Genomic DNA, 16167 nt, shown 5'->3' on the forward strand with positions numbered 1-16167 from the left:
GCTAGTGGGAAGATTCTTGGTAGTGTAGATGAACAGAGAGATCTTGGTGTCCAGGTACATAAATCCCTGTAAGTTGCTACCCAGGTTAATAGGGCTGTTAAGAAGGTATATGGTGTGTTAGCTTTTATTAGTAGGGGGATCGAGTTTCGAAGCCACGAGGTCATGCTGCAGCTGTACAAAACTCTGGTGAGGCCGCACCTGGAGTATTGCTTGCAGTTCTGGTCACCGCATTATAGGAAGGATGTGGAAGCTTTGGAAAGGGTGCAGAGGACATTTACTAGGATGTTGCCTGGTATGGAGGGAAGGTCTTACGAGGAAAGGCTGAGGTACTTGAGGTTGTTTTCGTTGGAGAGGAGGAGGAGGAGAGGTGACTTAATAGAGACATAGAAGATAATCAGAGGGTTAGATAGGGTGGATAGTGAGAGTCTTTTTCCTCGGATGGTGATGGCAAACACGAGGGGACATAGCTTTAAGTTGAGGGGTGATAGATATAGGACAGATGTTAGAGGTAGTTTCTTTACTCAGAGAGTAGTAGGGGCGTGGAACGCCCTGCCTGCAACAGTAGTAGACTCGCCAACTTTAAGGGCATTTAAGTGGTCATTGGATAGACATATGGATGAAAATGGAATAGTGTAGGTCAGATGGTTTCACAGGTCGGCGCAACATCGAGGGCCGAAGGGCCTATACTGCGCTGTAATGTTCTAATTCAAATGCCTTTTAAAAGTTTCTAAGGAATCTTATTCTACTACCCTTTCAAGTAGTGTGTTCCAACTCTTACTAACTCTGAAAAAAAATTTTCCTCAGTTCCCCTCTAGTTCGTTTGTCAGTTATTTTAAATCTATAACCTGGGGTTACCAACCCCGTTGCCAGAGGAAAAACAGTTTCTCCCTACTTGCTTGATCAAAATCAGTCATAATTTTGAATATTTCTTTTAGGTCTCTCCTTTACCTTCATTGCTTTAAGGAGAACAACCCCAGCTTTTAAAAAAACATTTGATAAGGTACCATGTAAAAGGCCAGTTAACAAAATTGAGGCTCATGGAACAGGAGGGTCAGTGTTCAATTGGACAAAAAATTGGCTTCAGGACAGAAAACAGCGAGCTTAAGTAAATGGTTGCTTTTCAGACTGGAGGATGGTAGACAGTGGTGTTCCCAAGGGTCAGTACATGGACTGCTGCTTTTTGATATATATACAATGACTTGAATCTTGGAATCCAGAATTGGAGCTCTAAATTTGCTGACTATACCAAACTTGGAGGTGCGGCAAACAGTGAGGATGATATGAACCGCCTGCAACAGGACATGGATCAGCTAGCAGAGTGGGCAGGCAGGTGGCAGACAGAATTTAATACTGGCAAGTGTGAGGTGATGCATTTTGGCAGAAGAAATAGAGAGGAGCAATATATACTTAATGGCATAGTTCTAAAAAGTGTGCAGGAACAGAGGGACCTGGGGGTGCATGTGCATAGATCTTTGAAGGTGGCAGGACATATTGAGAGAGTGGTTAGTAAAGTATATGGGATCTTGGGCTTCATAAATAGAGGCATTGAGTACAAAAGCAGGGAAGTAATACTGAACCTTTATAAAGCTCTGTTTAGGAGTATTGCATCCAGTTCTGGTCACCACACTTCAGGAAAGATGTGAGGGTCCAGAATGGTTCCAGGAATGGAGGGTTTTAATTACAAGGTTAGGTTGGAAAAGCTGGGTTTGTTCTCCTTGAAACAAAGGAGATTGAGGGAAGATTTAATAGAAGTGTACAAGATTATGACAGGCTGAGATAAGTTAGGCAAGGAAAAACTGTTCCCATTAACAAATGGTACACAGATCATGGGACACAGACCTAAGGTTTTGGGCAGACAATGCAGGAGGGGACAAAGAACTTTTTTTATGTAGCGAGTGGTAATGACCTGGAACTCGCTGCCTACAAGAGTGGTGGAAGAGAAGATGATGAATGATTTCAAAAGGGCACTTGAGGGAAATAAACTGACAGGGCTATGGGGATAGAGCTGGGAAATGGGACTGATTGGATTGCTCTGCAGAAAGTCGGCAGGGTCTTGATGGGCCGAATGGCCTCCTTCTGTGCCATTATGACTCTATGACTAACTCTGAATGTAGGCTCTCTGTTCGTCCATGACTAGCCACTATCATGGTTGGTATTCTGGATCAACCTCCTAGAGCCTTAGGCCACCTACTTCCTGCTGCAATTTCTAAATAATTATAATAATAATTGAAACATTTTATTTATTTATCCAATAACCTATTTACTAAAATCATTGCAAACTTATGTCCAGAATGCTGCAGCTTGTTGAATAAAAATATTGTCTACACTGTTGATGTGGCAGATTTCATGCTTAAGACTTGGCAGCTTCCTATTGTCATTGTACATAAGATTGTTCTATCTTGTATGTTTTCTATTTGTTTAAATTCTGTTAATAAATCTAGTTGGCTCATTTGAAATTTGAGCCCATCTTGATTATGAAGCGTTAATAATACAGTCTTCTGCAGTGGCTTGAAGACAAAAAAATTCAAGGGGCATTTGGCATTCTAGAATTGTGCAAGTCCTTAAAGTGTACGAAGCTCTGCAGAGAAAAAAAAACAATTAAAAGGCTGCAGTTTCTGGATTGTAGGGGATACAAGGTCCAATTACAAAAGTGCAATGAAACGGTTGTAAGAGGGAATGGCTCATTAAAATACAACCTCTTACCACCATTGTAGGGCAAGAGATATTAACCCTATCCAAATTTTATATTGAAGGGAATGACATTGCCTGACCATGTTGTGTGATAATCTTATTTTCTGTGTCTCAACAAACCTTATTTGCTCTGCCCCATTTTGATCAGTAGTTCAGAAGAACTCAGTAGTAAAGGGCACATCAGGCTACAGGCTAGAAAGTTCACCACTAAAATTGGCAGTGATCAAAACAGCATTGTTAATATATCAGCAACAGCAGCATTTTCAAAAAGGTCATTGACTTCATGAAGAAGTGTTTGACCAACATTTCTCCAACTACTTACAGATTGATCCAAAGCATATCAAAGTACTTTTTGCAAAGAGAATGCCTCGTGTTGTTCAGTATGAACTATTCAGTCTTCTGCACAAAGTTACACTGTATTTTGCTTTTACCAGAAACAAAAATCAACGGAAGATAGTCATTTGTGGTATAAATACACACAATGTACACCAATTCTTGCACTATTTGAAAAGACACATAACCAACTTGAAATTTTATTTGTTACTCTTTTGGTATTTATTCATGTTCTATATATTGTAAAACCACCAGCATGTCTCCCTTACATATGTTTGGGTAGAATGCGTTGCTTCTACAACCACTGGAAAGAAACAAAAACAAAAGCAAAAACATTGCGTTCTCGATAGCCTTGAATTTATACGATATGAAGACCAGCGTTTGAATGCTTAATGCATTTATAAGTGTTACAACCAAGATGGGAGTTAAGCACCATTAATTCAGTCCCATTACCCCACAGATCATAGCATATTGTTACGACCTGGTAAGGAAGGGGTCTAGGGGTTTCCTCTCAGCCTTTGCCTGGTTTAACCGTAACAGGGTGTTTTAGGTCCCTCCTCAGTGAATCCTTGTTCACTGCTTTCCAATTGTAAGGCAAAGAAATCAGACAGGTTTTCTTAGATTTAAACAAGAAAGGTGGAAGTTTATTAATCTTAAACTCTAATCCGGATAACGACTACGAATACACGACGCAACCACACTGGCATGCATACGTGATAAACACACACGCAGATAGAGACAGAAAAAGTAGAAAGAATAAAGGGGAAATGTTTGAGGCAATAGCTGGCTTTTAATTACAGTCCTTTGAGTTTGATGTGAAGTCTCTGATTGCCGGTAAGTCTTGCCGTTTGTTGTGGCCCAGTGCACGCTTTAACTTGTTTCGGTGTAGGAATCTTTTCTCTCGAGGTTTAAGCAACTTCAGTGGGTCCAGAGGTTTGTGAGAAAGCAAGAGAGCGGCAGCCAGGAGAGAGGCTCTCTTGTTCCAGGTTCAGTTGCAATCTGCCATCTGTCTTCAAACTGTCCTGTGTGTAGTTCAAAAAGCCTGTGCCAGCAGATTAGTCATGTGACTCCTGTGTTTGTGGATTCTCCATCTTAGACACTGGAATGTGAGCTTTCTCACAACTTCAATGTCTGGTGATCAAAATCCATTTGGGTTAATTGGAACAGGGAGTAGCTGCTTTGTCTCTCCAAGCACTGTTTCTTAGTATGCGAATGTCCTCCAGCCAAGTGTCTGGTGATCTCTTGTAAAACAAGTAATTTATTCACTCCAGCAACAGTTTAAAATTCATATGAAGAAATGAATATGCCTCATTCTTGACAGGTGGGGGTCTTTACAACAATATCATAAAAGTTTCCCACCTACTGAAGAATAGCCAAATTAAACACTATTTGTCTCCCAGAATAAAGCACACGGAACAGATTTCTTTAAACAACATTAACTATTTATTAGTGAAGAAATAATCGGTCTTAACTACGAATGAGATAAATCTATATATATATGAAAATCTCCTTAATTCCTTAGCCCTCATGCGCGCGCACACACACACACACATTTTTAAAAAGTTAACCATGGTAAAGGATTTTTGGTTTACAGCTGTTTCTTAGGAATAAAATGGAAAAATAAAAATGGTTGAGTTTATCATGTTCTGGTAGGATGTATTAGGTACAGTAAGGTGTCCCAGAGTCGAATAGTCAGATGCCGCTCAAAGTCTCTCCAAGCAAGTTCGATGAATAGTCTTTGATGGGTAGGCATTCAAGGCAATTTGTCTGCAGCAGGCGAATTTTATTTGCAGACAGAAAGAATATGTACAAACATTGCACCTGTTTCAGCTGAACAAAATAACTGACAGCCATTCGCTGGTTCATTCCTCAGGACAATGCCTTGACCAGAGTTAAGCTGCCTGGTTTAAATTTTAAACAAAGCTTGGCAGTTAACTGTCAGTCACTGTAAAATGGTGCATTCGCCATGGCAACGCCTCTACCAGAGTTCACTTGCCAACCAATCAGCACTTTCTTCTCATGAAGTATAAGCTGCTGTTTTCCCTTACATTGATTATTCTTGCGATTGTCGAGTGCAAGACAAATAAATTGATGACACAGCGTCACCAATAACATTGTAAACATTTTGGAAAAAAAAATTCAAGTGATAAGGCTGTAACAATAAATTGAATAATCTGACATTTTGGGTTTAAAATTTTTCCACAAAGGTTCTCCTAATCAGCCAATTGCAACCGTCCAAACATAGTCTCCCAGTTGTTTCAAGTGTTCCTTCCAAGTGTCACTATAGACCAGCACCTCAGCAAGGTGAACTACAGAGTTAGGAACACTGGCCACTACTGGGTTCACTAGTTTGAGAAGTTTTTCGAGTATCCATTAACCTGTGTGGTATCACTTGACACTGGAAAACCCTGTCCAGTGTGACAAAAGCTGATTCTTCCTTAGTTTTGGGTGTTAAAGGAATTTGACAGTATCCCTTTAACAAATCTATCTCTAAGACACATGGTACTGCCCACTCTGTCAATACAGTCTTCCAAGCGAGGAATTGGATAGGAGTCTACCTTCATCACTGCATTGACCTTTCTGTAGTCTATGCAAAGTTGGGTTGACCTATCAGGTTTAGGCACTAATAATATTGGTGAATTCCAGCTGCTTTGACTAGGTTCAATTAAGTTGTTCTCCAGCATGTATTGGATTTCTGCTTTTACTTGGGCCTGTTTGTCTGGACTTAAGCGGTAAGGATGCTGTGTTATAGGAACCAGCATTCACGTGTGGCGAAGGTTTTACATCCTGGCTTATCCCTACTTAAATGCTGTGAGTAGCCGCGTTAGATGTAGAACAACGAGAAGACCTATGTACGAAAGCACATTGTCCAATTTTCCTAGCTATTCTGCATTAGCTAACAGAATAGTAGGAGGTTAAATTTGCAAATTGTCTAGGCCTCCTTCTGCCTCATCCGCACCATCCCTTTCATTCTTATCTGTCCCTATTCCCGGACATACCTGTACTGGCTTATCCTCCTCCCTGCGATAATATTGCTTTAACATATTGATATGACACAGCCGATTCTTTTTCTGGTGATCTGGGGCGTCAATCAAATATTTTACCTTACCAACTCTTTTGACCACTTTATACGGACCGTGCTGTTAATGGTTCACCCCGTAAAGGTAATAATATTAATACTTCATCCCCTGGGTGAAAAGTTTGGGTCTTTGTGTTTTTGTCTGCCCATTTTTTCATAGTGGTTTGGGATGCTTTAAGGTGTTCCTGAGCCACATTGCAAGCTTTCGTGAGCCTTTTCCGGAATATGGATACATGGTCTAGAACCGAAGATTCATTCCTTTGTTCTAAGAATCTGTCATTGATGAGTTTTAGAGGACCTCTCATCTCATGTCCGTAAAACAATTTGAAAGGACTAAAACCTGTAGACTCATTTAGTGAATCTCTAGTGTCAAATAAAAAAAAGTTTAGCCCTTTATCCCAATCATGGGGATATTCATGACAGTATGCTCTATTCATTATTTTGAGAGTTTGGTCATAAAGCTCCCTGTGTCTGTGGGGGATATGCTGAAGATTTTAACTGTTTGATACCCAAATTACCCATGACTTCTTGAAATATCTTAGACATAAAATTAGAACCTTGATCTGATTGAACTTCAAGTGATAATCCATATCTCGTAAAGAATTGGGTTAACTTCTCTACTACTACTTTAGAAATAATTGTCCTCAAGAGAATGGCCTCTGGAAATCGAGTAGCCATATCCATGATGCCCCGCTTTTGTTTTTGGCAAGGATCCTACGCAGTCTACCAATACCCTACTAAATGGTTCCTCAACAACTGGTATGGGAATTAGAGGTGCTGGTTTTATGGTAGGTTGCAGTTTTCCCACCATTTGGTATGTGTGGCATGTCATACAAAACTGCCTCATTTCCTTTGTAAGGCTTGGCCAGTAATAATATTGACTTATACATGATTTGGTCTTCCGGATGCCCATATGTCCTGCTGGAGGAATGTCATGTGCTAACCTTAATAATTCCCAGTGATATTTAGGTGGTACCACTACCTGTCGAGCAACCGTCCAGTCTTCATTCTCATCAATATGAAGCAGTCTCCATTTTCTCATCAGAACCCTGTCTTCAACATCATAGCCTTCTGGAAATCATTTTGCCTCAGCTTCTGTCAGAGCTGACTGTGTTATCCTATGTAACTCTGAATCAGCTTGTTGTGCTGCGATTATTGGTTAAACATCTCATTTGGATTATCCAAATCCCCAAGGAAAGTTTCAGATACTCAGCTCCCTGTCCATGGTGCCAATTTTACCTCTGACAATAGAACTTGTTTAGCCATTGCTCGGGTGACTACACACGCAGGAAATATTCCTGGAACTTGTTCCTGTAATTGTTCTGTTACTTTAACTGCACTTGGTTTCTCTGTGACAACGGAAGAAACGGATACTTTTGCTCCGGCCAAATCATTCCCAAGGAGTAGGTCAATTCCCTCTACCTTCAAACTATGGACAACTCCTACAGTTACCATCTCAGACATGAGATCACACTCTAGGTGCACGCAATACAAGGGTATGGGTATATACTCCCTGCTAATACCATTCACTAAAACTTTAGCATTTGGTGCGCTCTCTGGTGGAAATTTTATACTTTTCCCCAGCAAAAGAGTTTGGGTTGCTCCTGTATCTGAGTATAATGAGTGGTTTGCCTGTCTCACTTAAGGGATATGTAGTTACTTTTTCTTTTGACAAGAATCCCTTATAACTTTCAGGTATCTTAGTCTCAACCCCTATAACTCACTTTGGTTTTACAACTGCTGTTAAAGCTACAGCCTGGTCTGCTATACTCTTGGTCAGAGCCCCTTTCTCTGCATTAGCTTTGTGTACTGTTGGCCAGGGGCTGCAAGAAACACAGAATCAGTTACAAACTGCTGGGATTGTTTGACCTGTAGTAACCTGGAGCTCGGACACTGGCCTGTGCTGGCAAAAACCAGTTTGAACTAATTACTTTATGGGACAAGACAAAGAACAGGATACAGGAAAAGGGCCTTATTTGGACACGGTGATGATACCAGGGTCTTTGGGCCTGGGCCAATTAAGAGAAGCTGTGAACGAGGTGATCAAGCTTAAGCCAACCGGAAAGACACAGCTCAGATTTGGAGAGATAAGCAACAGGATAAGAATTGAGCTTTTTGGGCATAGAGCCAGTGAAAACTCTGGAGATCAACCATTGTGGAAGCGGAAGACCCTGCGTGAGCGACGCAGTGACAACGTAGGAGAGAGAGAACGGAACGCCTGGCCAGCGTTAACTCTCCCTTTTTTGGGTAATATCCTTTGTATTCTGTGACTAGGACAGGAAAGGTCAGAGGAACCTAGTGGGTGTGCTTATGAATTCTAGCTAGTTTTGTTATTAACTGTCTAACTCAGGGGAGTTGTATGTTTTTGTCTAAGTGTATAAGCCTTATTCTTACATTGTACAATAACGTGAATAAAGTAAATTGATAGTTAAAGAAAGGACTGCGTTCCCCCTCTTTGTACTAAGCCAGTAACTAGCTGTGGACAAGGGGAGTTGACTCCGCTCCACGGTTAACAGTACCCCAACAAGTCCCATGGGTTTACCTCGCAACTTCCAGCATTCTGAATGAAGATGTCCCACCTTGTGGCAATGATGACACTTGAGCTTGCGGACCTCACTCCTACCTTCAGCATCTTCCTTTCTAGCTTGAGGGGGGGGAGAGAAGAGAGATCCTGGGACATTCCCAGCTGTTCCTCCTTGTCCCCAGCTACTTGCCTTCCTTTCACTCTCCCACCTTCTATCCTTTGGTTTGTGGGGGTGGCAGACAAAGGGTTTTGGCTTAAACACAAACTCAAAATCATCAGCAATTTCCACTGCTTGTCTGGCCTTTGAAACCTTCTGGTTCTCTACACGAGTTCTCACTACTGGAGAGATTGCATTTTTAAACTCCTGCAAAAGAATAAATTCTTTAAAGTTCTCAGACATGGCTTCCATCTTTACTACCTGTATCCAATGATCAAAATTAATTTGCTGTACCGTCTCAAATTCTACATAAGTCTGCCCAGCCAATCTCTGAAGGTTCTGAAACTTCTGTCGGTAAGCTTCAGGGACTAACTCATATGCAACGAGAATAGCCTTTTTTTGCCATCTCAATCTGCAGAAGCCTCTTCAGAAAGCATAGCATAAACTTCACTAGCTCTGCCCATCAACTTGCTTTGCATAAGCAGTGTCCAGCTTTCTTTTGGCAATTTCATTTGTTTGGCTATTTTTTCCAAAAGAAAAGAAAAATGCCTTTACCTCCCTTTCCTCAAACGTAGGGAGAGCTTGGATAAATTTAAACAGCTTTTCATTGGGTCCTGGGCTGGATTCAGATTCTTCCGGACCAGAATTTTCCCTCAAGTCCAGACTACCCTTTTTCCTTAGTTCCATCTCAATTTGAATTCCCTTGCTGCTTTTTCACTTTCTCTCTGAAATGCTTTCTTTTTCCAATTCAAGTTTTCTTAATTCTTTTTCAGCCTCAAGTTTCTTCATTGTTATTTCTTTCTCCTGCTCAAGTTTTTTTTTTCATTTGTAACTGAATTTTAGCTAACTCAACTGCATCACCCTCTGACTTACTATCATCATCCTCCAATTTCAGATGTTGGGCTATTACATCAATTATCTCTGCTTTTCTTTTTTAAGCACCTGATCTCAATTCTAACCCCAATTGTGCTGCCAAATCTTTTAGTTTAATCTTGGTTAAAGTTGTCAAGTCACTGAGGGACACATTCTCCATTCCCAGAGAAGATCAAGCAACTGCTAATGCCATTCTGATGATGCAGTCTTTACCCTAATACACAAGAAACCCGGTTCCTTTATTTTTTCTTTTTCAATTATTACTTGCCCCAAAATTAATGTTATCTGTATTGGATTTTAATCCCAGACAAGCCCCCAATTAATATGTTATGACCAAGGCGGGAGTAGTGCACTGTTAATTCAGTCCCACTACTCCACAGGTCATAGCAGATCAGTAAAAAGTTTCCCACCTACTGAAGAATAGCAAAATTAAACACCTCATATGTCCCCCAGAATAAAGCACACCAAACCAGGTTTCTTTAAACAACAACAACTATTTATTGGAAAAGAAATAATAGGTCTTCTCAACTAATGAGAAATCTATATATATGAAGAGCTCCTTAGTTCCTTAGCCCTCATGCAGACACACATACATTCAAAAAAACTGGTTAACTGGGGAAAAGGATTTTTGGTTTACAGCTGTTTCTTAGGAATAAAAAGGAAAAATAAAATGATTGAGTTTATCATATTCTGGTGGGATGTTTTCAGTACAGTAAGGTGTCCCAGAACAGTTGGATGCCACTCAAAGTCACTCCAGGTGAGGTTGATTAGCAGTCTTTGAGTAGGCATTCAAGGCAATTTGTCTGCAGCAGGCTTCACACAGGTCTTTCAGCAAAGGGTGTAGCAACAAGTCTTCTTGGGTTTTTAAAGCAGCAGTCTAACAGTAGAAGCTTTCTTAAGATTTCAGGATCTCCCAAGACACAGGAGGCAACAGGAACCACTCTGGATGCAGGAATTCTTCAGAGACCGGAGGCAATAGGAATGTGCCACCTTTCAAATGCAGGGTTTCTTCTCAAACAATGTAGGATTCCTTTACAGAGAGAGTTAATGCTTTTCTGAGTCTTCCTCTCTTGCTCTAGGCAGGTCAAAGCAAAGATTTCAAATGCCTGCTCTTTTGTCCAATTCACTGGTTTTTAAAAAGTGTCCAAAGTGGAAAAAACCTTCCTGAACATGGTCACATATGCAGATACAGTGTCTCCTCTGTCATTCAAAGGGAGGGCAAAACACTTTGCTGTTTCCTTGAAACAACTTGCTTCCCCTATTCTTGCATACAAAGTCAACATCCAAAATTTCCAGCTATTGGACCTGGTGTCCAAGTCTACTGAAAATCCTTTATTCAGTTTTTTAAAACACACAGAAGTTTAAGATTTTAGTACAAAAATGAAACTTTTTGTAACAATATGCAATCCCTTTGTTCCCTATTTTAATAATGACATCAAACAGTTTAAATTAAGGCCAATGTTATTAAATCAATTACCACCAAAACAAAATTCAAATCAAACTCTGATATGCATTTAAAATTCTAATTTCAACCAAAAATTATATTTACTCAATTTAAACTCTCTATAGCTACAAATAGCATTTTCTTTTGTGTAATTCAGATGTTTGTTCTTTTAAAAAGTGCTATACCTCATTTTGGTGTGAGCTCAGTAACTGCAGCTTCATGTGCTTCATGTAGGCCATTGTAATAGGCATATTATAGTCTATCATACTGGTCACCACAGAAGCTGGTTTTTCATTTTCTGGAAAAGAAAAATAAATTCACATGTATATCATATTGGATCCATGTTGCTTTTTAAAAGAATGCTACAATGGTGATAGAAGCTACTGCTACCAATAAATGAAAAGATTAAAATGGGCCCACACTAGAAGAAAAAATAAGACTTTTCAATTTAAAACATAGTACTTTTAAGTTGAAATAAAAAGCCAAATAATTTCATTTCCCACCATTTAATCAGGCAGAAATGCTTTTCTTTTTGGTTCCCTTGTTATCTATATCCTATGCTGCATCCCATCATCCCTGTCCCCACTGACCTCTGTTGGTTCCCTCAAATTTATAATTCTTATTGTACTCTAAAACCCACCATAGCCTTACCCTCCAAATCTACATAACCTTTTCCAGGCCTACAATGCTTCCCACATGCTCCTGACCCCCACACCTCTCCAAATGCCCTACATTCCTCTCGCTCCAGTTTCTTCTACATCCTTCCCCATCTCATTTTCCCACTGGTTGCTGGGCCTTCGCCAGCTAGGTCTGTATAATTCCTTCCTTAAATTCATCTTCCTCTATCTTTAGGACGTTTAAAAATCATCTCTTTGACCAAGCTTTTGGTAACCCCTCAATCTCTCCTTCCACATCTTTGTGTCTATTGTCCTCATGCTTCTGTGAGGCACTGATTTTTTTACTCTGTTGAAAGCACTATACAAGTCCAAGTTATTAGCACAGGGAGTAGGAAGCCATATCTTAAACCCAGGCACAAGGGAGGTTGTGTAAGCTAGGACAAACAGGCACTTGAGTGGCTCGACTACAAATTACATTTCCAATGCAAAGATGATATTAGCGTCATCCAATGTGAAATCATCTATGGACAGTAGATCTTTCTATTCACACCACCTGATTCTCAAGTTTTTGGATCGTGCTGGGGCAGTTGACAGCAGAAAAATACAGCAATCCCTTGTCAATTTTACTTGCACATTGAATTTTCTGGCATCATATCTACTAGATACCAGAAGTGCCGACCCAAATTGGGTGGGGTATATAAGTGAGACAACAATTATGTGGTGTGATGGAAATCACACCTGCCAAATGGAAACATATTAATTTTGTCATATGGAACACTATTTGAATTATTACTGGGCCTTGAACATAACTTGTTTAAAAGGACCACAGAGCAGTGGCTGAAAACATGGCTGCACATTTGCATTCTGAGAGATAGTTGCCTAGAGAAACAATGGAAGTGCTCCAAGTCAATTAGCCAGATGGGTTTTTGTCAATAGTGATGATCAAAAGACATCAAGAGTCATTGTCTGGGTAACAGCCAGCATTCAACCCCCACAGTAAGTGTGTCTAGTAAGCTTTGAAGAATCAACAAACCTCGCAGGTGATGCTGTCTCAAAGAGCCAGTCACATGATTAACCTGCTGGCCAACCTGGGAATTGATTGAATTATACTCACAGTAAAGCGGCGCAGTGGTTAGCACCGCAGCCTCACAGCTCCAGCGACCCGGGTTCAATTCTGGGTACTACTTGTGTGGAGTTTGCAAGTTCTCCCTGTGTCTGCATGGGTTTTCTCTGGGTGCTCCGGTTTCCTCCCACATGCCAAAAAGACTTGCAGGTTGATAGGTTAATTGGCTATTATAAATTGCCCCTAGTATAGGTAGGTGGTAGGGAAATATAGGGACAGGTGGGGATGTGGTAGGAATATAGGATTAGTGTAAATGGGTGGTTGATGGTCGGCACAGACTCGGTGGGCCGAAGGGCCTGTTTCAGTGCTGTATTTCTAAACTAAACTAAGGTTAAACCTGGTTACGGCCAAACCAGGAAAGGGCCGAGAGGGGAGCCGGAGACTCCTTTCTCAACTGGTCACAACTGTGGTGATACCATTATGCCCTATTTTTGATTATTGCCACTTCAGTAATGCTAGATGTAACTAACTCTGCATAAAACATGTGCCCAACATTGCCATACGCAACAAAAAAAGATTGGATTTAATTCAATGCACACCACGTGCATCAAAGTCAAAGTCCTTATTTTAAACCAATTTTCAATTGTTTTCCTTACTGATCACTGCTTTAATATCTACCTTCTTTTGTGGGACATTTTACACCCTCCTCCATTCTAAAAAGGCTAAAGTGGGATACCCATTGGGAATATCCTTCTATTTGTATTACCTTCAGGAAGGAAGAGGAGAAGAAGAAATGGAGAGTAGACAAATTGATCAAGTACTTTAAGGAGCATAGGACACCCACCCACAGGGAGCATATGCAGTTAACCCAGGAACAGTGCCTGCAGAGGCTGCACTTAAAGAGAAGCTGCCTGTGAGTTATGACACACAATTGCAGCACATGTCTGCTAGTAGCTGTGAGGGTCTGCACTACACTGCATAATTAGGTTATGGGGCAATTCCAGGCTGTCTTTGGGGTCATCAGTTATATTATTCAATCAGCTGTAAATAGGTGCATCAAGCAAGTCAGAGGAGAAATTTCTTCACCCAGAGAGTGGTGAGCCTGTGGAATTAGCTACCACAGAAAGCAGTTGAGGCCAAAACATTGTATCTTTTCAAGAAGGAGTTAGATATAGCTCTTGGGTTTAAAGGGATCAAAGGATATGGGGGAAAAGCAGGAACAAGTTACGGAGTTGGATGATCAGCCACGATCATAATGAATGGCGGAGCAGGCTCGAAGGGCCAAATGGCCTAATCCTGTTCCTATTTTCTATGTTTCTATGAGATGCATTGTTTGCTCAAGCAAGGCATCGCATCAACCTACTCAGATAACCTGGACAACCATAACCTACCACTTACTACAATTTCACCAAGTAACAGAATTTCCTTAAGTACAAGAAATCATAGATTGCAATCTGATGTCCATCAATTACATCACTTATGTTAAAGAAAGATTCCACCTGATCAATGTTCTTCAGGTTTCCGACCAGCAGCAAACATTATGCAAATAAATGATCCCTTTCTTACCAACTGCCACAGTTCCTTCTTTTAAGACAGTTAACTATTTCTGCACTTTTTCAACCTTATAAGGTAAATGTCTGGGTGGACCCAAAAACAACGACTTACATAGTGCCTTTAAGGTAACAAAATGTCCCAAGGTGCTTCACAGGAGCATTATAAAACAAAGTATGACAATAGCCACAAAAGGAGATGTTAGGTCAGATGACCAAAAGCTTGGTCAAAGAGCTAGGTTTTAAGGAGTGTCCTAAAGGAGAAAAGGGAGGTGGAGAGGCAGAGAGATGTAGGAAGGGTATTCCAGAGCTTGGGGCCTAGGCAACTGAAGGTGCTGCCACCAATGGTGCAGTGACTAACATCAGAAATGCATAAGAATTAGAGGAGCGCAGATACTTCGGGGGGTTGTGGAACTAAAGGAGATTAGAGGTAGGGAGGTGGGAGGCCATGGAGGGATTTGAAAACAAGGATGAAAATTTTTTAAATCAAGACACTGCAAGAGTAGTCCTCGGGTGCAGGTGCTAAATTGGGGGAAGGCTAATTATAACAATATTAGGCAGGAACTGAAGAATTTAGATTGGGGGCGGCTATTTGAGGGTAAATCAACATCTGACGTGGGTATAAAAGCAAAATACTGCGGATGCTGGAAATCTGAAATAAAAACAAGAAATGCTGGAACCACTCAGCAGGTCTGGCAGCATCTGCGAAAAGAGAAGCAGAGTTAACATTTCGGGTCAGTGACCCTTCTTCGGAACATGTGGGAGTCTTTCAAATGTCAGTTGATTAGAATCCAGGACCAGCATGTTCCTGTGAGGAAGAAGGATAAGTTTGGCAAGTTTCGGGAACCTTGGGTAACGCGGGATATTGTGAGCCTCGTCAAAAAGAAAAAGGAAGCATTCATAAGGGCTGGAAGGCTAGGAACAGACGAATCTCTTGAGGAATATAAAGACAGTAGAAAGGAACTTAAGCAAGGAGTCAGGAAGGCTAAAAGGGGTTATGAGAAGTCATTGGCAAACAGGATTAAGGAAAATCCCAAAGCTTTTTATACATATATAAAGAGCAAGAGGATAACCAGGGAAAGGGTTGGTCCACTCAAGGACAGAGAAGGGAATCTATGTGTGGAGCCAGAGGAAATGGGCGAGGTACTAAATGAGTACTTTGCATCAGTATTCACCAAAGAGAAGGACTTCGTGGATGATGAGCCTAGGGAAGGGAGTGCAGATAGTCTCAGTCATCTCATTATCAAAAAGGAGGTGGTGTTTGGTGTCTTGCAAAGCATTAAGGTAGATAAGTCCCCAGGGCCTGATGGGATCTACCCCAGAATACTGAGGGAAGCAAGGGAAGAAATTGCTGGGGCCTTGACAGAAATCTTTGCATCCTCATTGGCTACAGGTGAGGTCCCAGAGGACTGGAGAATAGCCAATGTTTTTCCTTTGTTTAAGAAGGGTAGCAAGGATAATCCAGGAAATTATAGGCCGGTGAGCCTTACGTCAGTGGCAGGGAAATTATTAGAGAGGATTCTTTGGGACAGGATTTACTCCCATTTGGAAACAAATGGACTTATTAGCAAGAGGCAGCATGGTTTTGTGAAGGGGAGGTCGTGTCTCACTAACTTGATTGAGTTTTTTGAGGAACTAACGAAGATGATTGATGAAGGAAGGGCAGTGGATGTTATCTATATGGACTTCAGTAAAGCCTTTGACAAGGTCCCTCATGGCAGACTGGTACAAAAGGGATCAAAGGTGAGCTGGCAAGATGGATACAGAGCTAGCTCTGTCATAGTAGACAGAGGGTAGCAGTGGAAGGGTGCTTTTCTGAATGGAGGGATGTGACTA

The 16167-nt window shown here is 41.0% G+C and overlaps 1 protein-coding gene across 7 annotated transcripts in view; it reads right to left on the bottom strand.

Annotated features, from left to right (window-relative positions):
* LOC137369960 (nucleolar protein 4-like) overlaps positions 1 to 16167 on the bottom strand; it is a 504149-nt gene that overhangs the window by 393973 nt on the left and 94009 nt on the right. For all 7 annotated transcript variants that reach the window (XM_068031785.1, XM_068031783.1, XM_068031786.1 and 4 more), the window contains exon 4: positions 11287 to 11399. In XM_068031785.1, the coding sequence (XP_067887886.1) occupies positions 11287 to 11399 (113 nt within the window). The remainder of the gene's footprint in view (positions 1 to 11286; positions 11400 to 16167) is intronic.

Source organism: Heterodontus francisci, chromosome 5 (genome assembly GCF_036365525.1).
Source record: "Heterodontus francisci isolate sHetFra1 chromosome 5, sHetFra1.hap1, whole genome shotgun sequence".
In the NCBI taxonomy this organism is placed as follows: Eukaryota; Metazoa; Chordata; class Chondrichthyes; order Heterodontiformes; family Heterodontidae; genus Heterodontus; species Heterodontus francisci.